This window comes from Takifugu flavidus, chromosome 6 (genome assembly GCF_003711565.1).
Source record: "Takifugu flavidus isolate HTHZ2018 chromosome 6, ASM371156v2, whole genome shotgun sequence".
NCBI classification, from domain to species: Eukaryota; Metazoa; Chordata; class Actinopteri; order Tetraodontiformes; family Tetraodontidae; genus Takifugu; species Takifugu flavidus.
In genome coordinates, this window is record NC_079525.1 from 5,027,241 (window position 1) to 5,037,500 (window position 10,260).

At 41.3% G+C, this 10,260-nt stretch overlaps 2 protein-coding genes across 11 annotated transcripts in view; both read left to right on the forward strand.

Annotated features, from left to right (window-relative positions):
• Positions 1-2,134: 2,134 nt before the first annotated feature.
• Positions 2,135-9,763, forward strand: LOC130528086 (suppressor of cytokine signaling 1-like). 6 transcript variants are annotated; one of them, XM_057037058.1, is made up of 5 exons: positions 2,135-2,243; positions 2,328-2,408; positions 7,424-7,739; positions 8,246-8,433; positions 8,607-9,763. In XM_057037058.1, the coding sequence occupies exons 3-5, from the start codon at positions 7,512-7,514 to the stop codon at positions 8,926-8,928; spliced, it is 738 nt and encodes a 245-aa protein (XP_056893038.1). In that variant the 5' UTR covers positions 2,135-2,243; positions 2,328-2,408; positions 7,424-7,511; the 3' UTR covers positions 8,929-9,763. The 6 variants fall into 6 exon arrangements, with proteins under 6 accessions (XP_056893038.1, XP_056893037.1, XP_056893035.1 ...); XM_057037057.1 differs by having other exon boundaries at positions 2,221-2,408; XM_057037055.1 differs by lacking the exons at positions 2,135-2,243; positions 2,328-2,408 and adding an exon at positions 5,437-5,454.
• Positions 9,764-10,183: 420 nt separating this feature from the next.
• LOC130528082 (caskin-1-like) overlaps positions 10,184-10,260 on the forward strand; it is a 21,383-nt gene continuing 21,306 nt past the window's right edge. The window contains exon 1 of one of the 5 annotated variants that reach the window (XM_057037044.1): positions 10,184-10,260. This exon is cut by the window's right edge and continues 739 nt beyond it. The gene's annotated coding sequence lies outside the window, so the exon portion shown is untranslated. The other 4 variants (XM_057037045.1, XM_057037043.1, XM_057037048.1 and 1 more) reach the window with 4 other exon arrangements.

Sequence of the window (10,260 nt, forward strand, 5' to 3'; positions counted from 1 at the left end):
TAGAAACGTGACCATTCACTCTTGCTGTGCATGCAATAAACCTCAATTTATCTTTCATTTAAGGGAGAACCGGGTCCAAAACCCCTCGAACAAGCTCTTGTTCCATGTTGCTATTTAAATGCAGATGGTCGTCGATTGAAAACAGCTTTATTCTCAGATTCATGAATCTCATATTCTATCTAATGTCTTGGACTCTGCTCATGGAAGAGTCTGCCATGGGCAGTATTTTTACCCATATGTGCCCCTGCATCAGGTTCACCGGGCTTTTGGTCCTGATATAAAGATCAATCAGTAATAATCACGTTCTTTTGTTAATAGAGCATTTTCAGTAACCTGACATTAGCTAAAGGAGCAGTTCACCAGGCTAAATTCATGCTTGGTTTATAAAACCAACGGAATTGTCTCGGTTATGAGGCTGCAGGGCAACCTGTGAGAAAATCACTGCTCTTAAATAGTCCTGCACTAAACACCCCTGAAAAACTATTACATTAAAAAAAAAAAATCATTATTATTATTTTCACAGAAAGCATTTTTAGATTGTGGCCCTTAATTTTCCATTATTATTATTTTTTTTATGAATGAATGCATTCTTGGACAAACTCAGGGTCCTCCTTTTTCCAGGTAATTAAATATAAATGCCAAGCTGAGCTGAAATTTAATGTCAGTTTTATTTTTTTTTTACAAGATTAACACCAAATGCACAAGTTATTTTCATATGAGGTCAAAATGTTATTGTCATCTTGAAAGAAAAGTATTAATATTGTATTATTGCACAAAATGATACTTTTGTGTCCTAATTTCAGTAGAAATATCGGTTTAATTGACGAACAGGGGGATTCACCGTTAAATGCCACATTGGTTGTCTGATTGTTTCTGAGTCCGATTTGACTTAATTATTTTTTTTAAATTTGTAAAGCCTGCAACACCGTGGCAATAAGGCCCTTGCAGCTTCATTTTCATCCAGGTTGACCGGGCTTTGGGTCAGATTTAATGAATCAGTTTTCACACATCTGCATCTTGCCATTTCTAATGAGGACGTGTTACGTTCAAGTGCAAAAATAAATGACTAAAACTGTTGTGTGCATAGGAGGTTATTTGTGAATGATACCACTGCCTCTGTCAACTATTTGAACCTGTTGTATTACGGATTTTATGTGAGAAAGGTTTTTTGTTTGAAAAAGCTGTTCAGGTGTGACAAATTTGTTGGTTTGTAATTCAGAGCTGTGATATTTCTGACTAAAATGTGCACCATCCTCTTCACATCTACTTTTTAGTCATATCATTAATGCAGTGAGACTGATGGGAGTTTGGAATTTGGGTGGTCATGAACACTGTTTGAACTACTGTATTTCAAAAAGGGTGATGCCGAGCTGCAGTTAAAACCAGCGCAGGAGTGAATCTCTGCCCAAACCTGCTCGGTTTGTTTTCCTACACACTTCTGTTTAATTTGTCCTGATGGCTGCCAACGCAAGGGCAAGTATTTAGTTAACAACCAACGCTTACAGCATACAGGGAAAAAACAAAACAAAACTCAAAGATGTTATTTGGAGCTTTGCCATTTTCATGCCTGTACGCCTGCAGCGTGATGGTCAAGGGAATATGACTGAGTGAAAGCTTCAGAATTTTAGACAAAATGTATTTAAAAATGCTTTATTTGCTACATGATGTAAAATTTTATTGCAACTCTAACATATTAAAAAGTTCTACTTTTCCTCTTCTTTTTCTGACAGTGAATAAATAAATTAATCTACATACATACCTGTCATAACAGTCACGATCTGATAGCATATGTCATAGGTGGGAGGCAATGCACTGGAAGAGTAAGGCTTTTATGCTGCTACTCAATCTGTATGATTTACCGTTAAATTCTGAAGCGATTTTTGTATTGAGGGAAATATCACTGTCACACCCTGTTTAATTATTAGAATGTATCAACATTGCCATTTCCAGGTAAGTTAAGCATATTTGTATTGTTACATAGTTATTATTGCTTTATCGTCCAAACTATCCACTTTACATTGACGTAACGCGGTAGTGACATAACTCATACAACGTCGCCCTCTTGTGGGTGCATGTGGGAACAGCAGCTCCTTGTTTACTTGCCAGTTCCGTCCCCGAGCCTTCTTCCTATTGGTGATCATTGTTGCCCGTATAAACACATGATTGGACAGAATAAACGTCACATACCCCGGAAGTCCGCACAGGTAAATACTGTGTAAGCGTCCCCTCAGCAACGAGCCCTAGTAAGTATCAACCGACAGCCTTTAATTAAGTTGTCGACCTGCGGTATGAATGGAAAAGCGATTCAACGCTAAAATATCATTCAGGCCGTTTCAGCAATGCCGACGTCCCCTGTGAAAACGCGGATCCCACTTACCAGCTTCGGTCATCTCATAACGGAGGTGAAGGTATGAACAGAGATTAACGTTTGCATGTCCATCTGTCGAGACGCAATTATTCAGATATACGTTAAAAAGCGAGACGCCCTATGCACATTAGGTCCTAATAAGATGTATTTCTCAGCAGTTATGCAATTTGCAATATAAAAAAACAAGCAAATGCAGTGGAATATTACAGGTATGAGAGACGTGCAAAGGGAGTAATACAGATGGATAAAAACTGGATGAGGAAAATATGTCGTTGCAATCTACCGTGAGCAATGGTTGTTGCTTTCTTGGTTGTTTCTTTGTTACCTAAATCAGACATATGTACATATAAAATGTATTGTGTATTAATTTCCTAGCATTTTTATTCATTTTTGTCATGACTGCAGAATGCGTTATTAAAACAACAGTTCTTTTCATCCTTCTTCATATTAATAGTGAGATCCGTTACAGAAAAATCCTTTTTAAAAAGCCTTATTAGCACCTCAGTTGTTGCCCCTGGCAGATTTCATACAGCATGAATTAAACAAACTTTCTTTGTTCTAAATCTGGTAGTCTAATGAGCTGTAATTGGGACAACAGGTCAAGGTAATTTATGACCCTATTTGTGTCACAATGCTTATTTTTTTTTAAAAATAATTTTGATCACGGACGTGTTTGCTGTGACTTTTCCATAAGCTTCTGCAGTTTGATTCAGTCCGGTGTTGTATTCATTTTTCACCAAGAGTGGGACCACTTCGCAAATCTTCTCCAGCACATCCCAAAGGTTCTCAATGGGGCGCAGGTCTGGACTCAGTGGTGGACAAATGACGATAGTTTGATGTGAAAATGATGCAGTCTGAACACCTCTTTCACTATTTGAGCCTGATCAATCCCGCCACTGTCATCTGGAAATATGTCTGTGCCATCAAGGAAGAAAAAAAAACCCTCAATCAATATATTCATGTAGGCAGCTGACCTCATTCCTAGGGCCCATGATGTTGCTGAACCTGGACGTGACCCACTGCAGCAACCGTAAAACACAGCACTGCCCCCACAGGCTGATACAGGAGGTGCTGGACATGATGGGCGCGTCACTTCATCTGCCTCTCTTCTTACCCCGATGCCCCACTGCTCATCAGACCACCTGACCTTCTTCCTTTGCTCCATCTTTACACTCCCCGGCAAAGTGAAGCATTTTTTCCAACTAGCCTCACTGATTTGTGGTTTTCTTCTTCTGTTCCCTACACATTGTGCATGTGCAACGCTCATACTTTCATTATTACTAACAGCCCTGAGTTCTACTTTTTTTTCCCCCACGATTTGATTCCAGCGAACTTGGAAGCAAACTTCCCTCACGACCTTTCAGGACCTTTTAGGACCTTTTTTTCCAGGCCATATTTAGAAGGTTATGGTCCCCCACTGTCCTTTCAGTTTATAGTAATGCATTGGACGGCTCATAACCCGATTTTAGTGGTTTCTCTACTAATATACTATTAAACAGAATAATGGCCGCAGGATGAGTCTTTCGACATAGTTGTTTAAGTAAAGGGAAGCTGCCCGTTTCATCATTTGGGGTGAAATAAGTTGCCAACTGAAAGATAATCATCCCTGCAGTAACTTTCATAGAGGAGGTTAGTTACACCCTTTTTTTTAGCCAGGCTGCCAGCAGATGTGTGCCAATAAAATCAGCTAAAAGGATTTATATAGGCTGCAGGGTTGAGTGACACTGGATAATAAGTTGTTTCTGAGAGGCAAAGTTCAGTTATCGTTCAGTTTATTCACATTCATTATCTCTTCCAAAGAGTCAGGTTAAACCTGTTTGTCTCCCCTAATTATCCAAATGGCAATCAAGCAAAATGCCACATACATCCGTCAGGCAGAAAACAGGTGTTTCCTCCTGGGTATTGTTTCACTTTTGCTTCGTTAATCTGAACTCTCCACTACTTATAGAAGGTGTGGGCAGCTTTCTGTTCCTATGAACAGTTGAAATATTCTCTTCCTGCTTATTTGGACAAATGTAGATCAAAAGTGTAAAGAAAGAATGAGCAGCTGCCTGGTTTCCTCTGAAACTGTGTCTTCTGCTGTTTTGTGTGCTTCAGAAGCAGCTATTTGGGATTGAAGCTCCTGCTCCTGTGGAGCTGACTGGCTGGAGAAAACACCTCAATAGTTACACCCTGCAGGGCCGTCGAAATGTACGCTACACATTAAGCGGGAACCTTTTCCCGGTGCTTCAATGGAATCCCCCTGACTCACACTTGTGTCACTATCTGCTCTCTTACAGTGTGTGTTAATCACTTATGGGATCTTTGCTGTAACAGCTGCTGCCTACTTGATACACAGACAGAGCAGGAAAGAGAAATCGATGACCGGCAATGCGGCCTGAGCTCACATTGGCTGAGGTGTTCGGAAGATCTTCCCTGATAATAAATGTTTAAATCCTTGATGCTGTGTGCAATCTGATTAATGTGAAGTCTTTTTTTTTACTGTATAAAATGAAGGATGCGTCAGAACCCCTCAAACTTTATCACCAAGCACGTCCGTCACCCCTTAGTGGCAGTACCCCAGAAAACATTTAGAAGTGTGGGATTGATCCAAACGCGGGGGAAAAAAGAGGTTTCTTAACATGTATGCGCATTCACGTGCTTGTTTTGCTCGTTGGATTCAGCGGATTTTCTAATGTGTAAAAAAGCAGCAATGCGTCCTCTCCGTTGCCATGGAAAAATAAATACTCCGTAATGGACAGAAGCGGCTAGGAGGTTGAACAGGAAAGTTCACAACCCTGGTCGGCTCGAATCAACCCTGGATCCCTACAGAGTGTGAGACAGGTGGGGCTACAGGTCAGACTGGGTTGGGAAAAGCTTTGGTTTCCAAGAGAAAAGGAGAAGTTCTTCTAAACAGTCTCGCCACACCTACCTGGCATTTCTGGACTACAATTCCATTTCCTAGAATTGATCTATCCTCTTGCAGGGTGTGGGGCCCTGCTGTGGCTGTGTATCAGCTGCCTCTGGCCTCCAGCCGTCGTCTCACCTGCAGCTTCTACATGCTCCAATTTTGTTGACCCAAGAACCGCACAGGCTGATGCAAAGTGGTGAGTCTCACTTTCACTTCCAGCTCTGATCGGAGACGGTTACCCACCTGTGAGGGACTTGTATAAACTCTTTATTTGATTGACAAATTCAGCTTAACCATGTAATTTATAGCGGCATTCAATATGGTTGCAGCGCATATCGTTTCAGGTGCAGTCGGTTCACTTCATATAATTATCAGCTTTAAATACATTAATTTTTGTCAGTGCACATTTTACATGTTACAGTAATCGTTTTTGTTTTTTTTAAAAACCCAATTAAACATCCGCATCCCATGGTTTGGTGTGTAGGGCAGCCCGCAGAGTTGCTGAACATGCAGCGAGTCACAGTTGAGAGTTGGGTCACGTGACTTAGAAGAAACGCTGTGTCAAAGTGAAAGTAAAAGCAGCCACAAAAACGGGGAGCGAGAGGCGCATGTGTCTTAGCAAGAAGTTTGCGTATAGTCCCCGAACAGAAAGTAAAGTGTTAGTGAAGCGTTCTAACTTAAAGAGGCACCTCGGAGAACGGCGCTCTGCGGGAACCAGTAGGTACACAGATGTGTTGAGTTATGGATTTGATGGATGCTTTTAGTCGGTAGGGCTTGGCTGCATAGAGGGGAATAAAGAATAGAATAAAAACCATTTCATTCCATGAACTCAAATGGGTTAATGCTAAGAAGAGAAACGGGCTTTGATTATTTGAGAACATTTGTATTACTTTGTATTGCGAAGCTTAATTTGACGTTATAGCGACTTGAAATGTGAACAACCCTTTCGTTTTTCATTACGTAGAGGTTGTGCCCTCTTGCTGTTGAGTGTTTTCTTACTATGGTCACACGCCAGAGTGCAACAATCCTTTATTTTCAGGGTGTCGTTAATGAGATGGTGATAACGCCTGTAAAGACAGGCTTGTGCTTAATTTGCTCTCAACTCACAATTTCAGATTTTTATTTCTTTAAGTGAAATTTCACCTAATTTTTTTTAAAAAAAATCCAAATTCACTCACCAAAAAAAAAATACAAAAAAATCTCCAAATCCAAAGGTGAAACCTGATCTGGCCTGTGAGAGCGGAGCTCTCATCTTGACTCACCAATGAGCTGTTTGCCAACTGCAATCAAACGTTGCTCCGAGGACAAGGTCTCATTGTATTGTAAAATCAGGGTCAAATGTCTTGTTGCCTTACATTCCATGTTCGCTTAATACAGTGCAGGTGTGAAGTAAGCTTCTCTTGAGAACCACGGATCCTCAGACAGGACTAGAAGGGCTGCTGTTGAGGGAAGGGCTTTAGGATGATACAGAACAGGCTGCAGACCTGGAACGAAATATCACTGAATAACAAATAACCAGGCAGGAAATTGGACTCCGACTGTTTGGGTTTTTTTTTTTTAGAAGAAAAAGATTCCTGATTTGTTTAGGGGGTCAAGTTTTTTAGGACAAAGCGGTCGACAGGAGAATAAAATAACGATTAATAATAATGATTTGTTTTAGAGACTTTAATAAAACTAAATGAGCTATTGTTAGGTCCATTCATATTTGTGCTTGAACTCTTTCGCTTTTTCGAAGAACTTTACGACTTCCCTGAAAACAAAACTAACGCTACACAGAAAAAAGTGAAATGAACCATCTGTTACAAAAGCACCTGTGAAAGTAGAAAGAAAAGCAGAAGAAAGAAGTTTTCTACCTCCTTTTTACTCCTTTTATTCTGTGCGTAACTTTGAAAGTGAAAGTAAGCTTTATCTCTCTTGCGCGCTCTCTCTCTCTCTCACACACTCACACACACACACACACACACACACACACACACACACAGGTTTTTGAATAAATGTTTTGCGGAAAAGAAGTTGTTTTTTAGGAGTAATGTATCCATTAATTGTGGTCACATGTGGGTGATGATATGAGCAGAGAGGTGTTGAGTAAAAAGGGGCTTTAGCTCTTCAACATTTCCCCAATTTTCTGTTGCTTACCATGTTTTTTTTGTGATATCTATTCTCAGGAGGGACAGAACGGCTGCTGTTCATCAGTGATGGAAAAATGGTTGTTGAAAAGTGGAGGAACTGGCAGAGCAGTTGAGCTGTGTACTCATGGGTGGGCTTTGTAGGATGGTGAGGGACAACCTCCACAAAACAGGTGTAAAAAGCAAGAAACCTGTCAGTTGGGCTGACGCGCAGACCCAAACTGAACTTCCCGAGGAGCCTGCGGGACCACAGCAAACATTGACCTCGGAGAGACGCAACAGTGCAGAGAAAGAGCTCGAATTCCTGCAGTGGAACAAACTCAGCTTTGAGGAAGAAGCTGAAACCTGGGAGGAGGTGAGTCCTCGTCGAGTTACCACATCAGCGTTAGCAACAAGCGAAACCTGTCACGCAAGGGGCAGACTCGTGCCCGTCGGTGATTATCTTCACAGATAAGCAAATGTACCGTGACTCTCTAGACCACCATATCTACCTGATCCTCAATGTTCAATTTGTCAGCACTCAGCCGTGGTCAAACCACTTACTTTAAAGAGCACTGTAGCTGTAAGTAAGCTGCCAAAGTGCTACAAAAGGAAGAATAACCATTTATATTACGTATGACACATTTGTCCACCTCAGGAAAGCATCTGCCCAACAGGAGAAAGAAATAGCTTTATTCCATTTATATAATTCAGCTGCTCATGTGGGGACTATGGCACCGTCCTCTAAAATCGCCAGGCAGAACGTCCAACATCCGGATTTATATGATTAAGAGGCTGGAGGGTCACGGACGTCACTTATTGATCTAATCAGATGGAACACTGTCGTGGCTGCACGTCATCACTTCACCCTCTGTGCTGCAGAACGTAAATGGAGCCGATGCCAGCAGCCTGCCGACTCACCTGCGTCCATTCAGCAGCTTGGCCCAGTATAAACTGGTCAGGACCACGTACGTGCAGCTACTTCACAGTGATTACTACTGGAGGTCGATGACCATGGAAGAGGCTCACCGAATACTGGCGTCCGCACAGCTGGGGACCTTTTTGATCAGGTAATTTTTCCGCTCCCACATCTGGGGGAAAAAAACTCGGACAGATTGATCAATAATGACGTTGACGATAGTTTGATTTGATCGCACTAAAAGCAGTGTGTGCAAAGTAAAAACTCCGCTAAAGTGGGCAGAGGGCTGTGTCTAACTGCTGTGGTGCTGCTGTGTTGGTGCAGAGACAGCTGCCAGCCGGACATTTTCTTCACTCTGAGCTACCAGAGCGATGAAGGGCCCATCAGCATTCGCATCCAACTGAACGACCTGCTCTTTAGCCTGTGTGGCAGCCAAAGGACGTTCACGTCACTCTTCTCGCTGCTCGCTTATTACAGCAGCTCCTCCTGCAAGCTGACCACGCCGTACCGCAAGCAGCGTCCTGAGCTGCTGAAGCAGATGTGCAGGAGGGCTCTAATACGCACGTACAGAGCTGAAGATTTAAACTCCCTACCAGGACTCAGCAAAATCAAAGACTATGTTCTTGCATATCCATATTGTATATAGACATCAACGGAGTCAGTTGTAACGAGGTTTATTAATTTTTTTTTTAACTCAAGGTTTGTTGTTTGATTTGTTCAGTTATTTGCACATATTTTTTTATTGAATAGCAGAGAATGTAATAATTGTGTATTTACATAGGAATTGTTTACTACAACCTGCTGGTACTCCGATCTGTCCTGGATTCACACAAGTCCAAACATGTTCATTAAGTTGAATGTCCTCCTGCTTACAGGCTGCTCATGTTTGGCCAGTCAGAACAGAAGAGTTTATACCAGGCATTTATTCAGACTAACCCCGTGTTCACAAAAGAAAACAGTGGTCATGGGATCGCTTTTCTAACCTGTTCAACGGAAAACGGCAACAGCCATACGGCAGCTTTGGAAAGACAGTGATGCAATAAATGAAGAAAAGTTATGGAGTTGAAAATCAAAACATGGTAGTGAGGATACCACTTTGTTGTCTGGCACTGATTATTAAAGAGACACAACACAATGTACTCTTATTACTGAAGTGTTGAAAAAAGCAGACTTTTTTTCCATCTCTGCTCCAGTTAGCAGTGTCCAAAAATGTCACTGGTTTTGCTAGAGCAGCCTCTGCAGTCAACTGTGTGAAGCAGTCAGCACTCTGTGATCCAGGAAGAATGTAATGATTAAAATAGTTTTAGATAGCAACCACTATCCAAAAAACTGTACTGTTTTTAAACAGCAACAAACAAAACACAATGTCAAATATCACATCTTCTGACTTTTGTAAGATAACAATTATTGCATTTAATTTATACAGTATAATGTTTGTTAGTGTAACATTAAAGGAAGTGTTTGTGTGCTGGGTTACCTCAGTTCTGAGCTAATTGTAGTTGCTTCGGGATGTTCTTATTGATATAATCACATGTTGCACGTTGGCTTTCAGTAGCTGTGGACGGTTGGAAATTAACACACCCACAAACAGCTCTCTCTCACAGATACCGCACGTGCACAAAGGCCTCCTTGCATATTTTTATTATCATTAAACATGTAAGTGTTCCACTTGATGCTCTAAATTTGACTGGCAACGGCCCCTTTTGTCTAAATTAGCATTACATCAGGGACACAAAACTGCACAGACATTTACTGGCCTCATACTGGTGTGACACTGGTGCACCAAACAGAAGCAATTGTTACTGCTTTCAATCAGAGACAATGTTGTTTAAAATATGGATGGAGAACGCCCTCTTTGAAGACAGACAGACAGACAGACAGACAGACAGACATAGATATAGATAGATAGATAGATAGATAGATAGATAGATAGATAGATAGATAGATAGATAGATAGATAGATAGATAGGTTTGCACT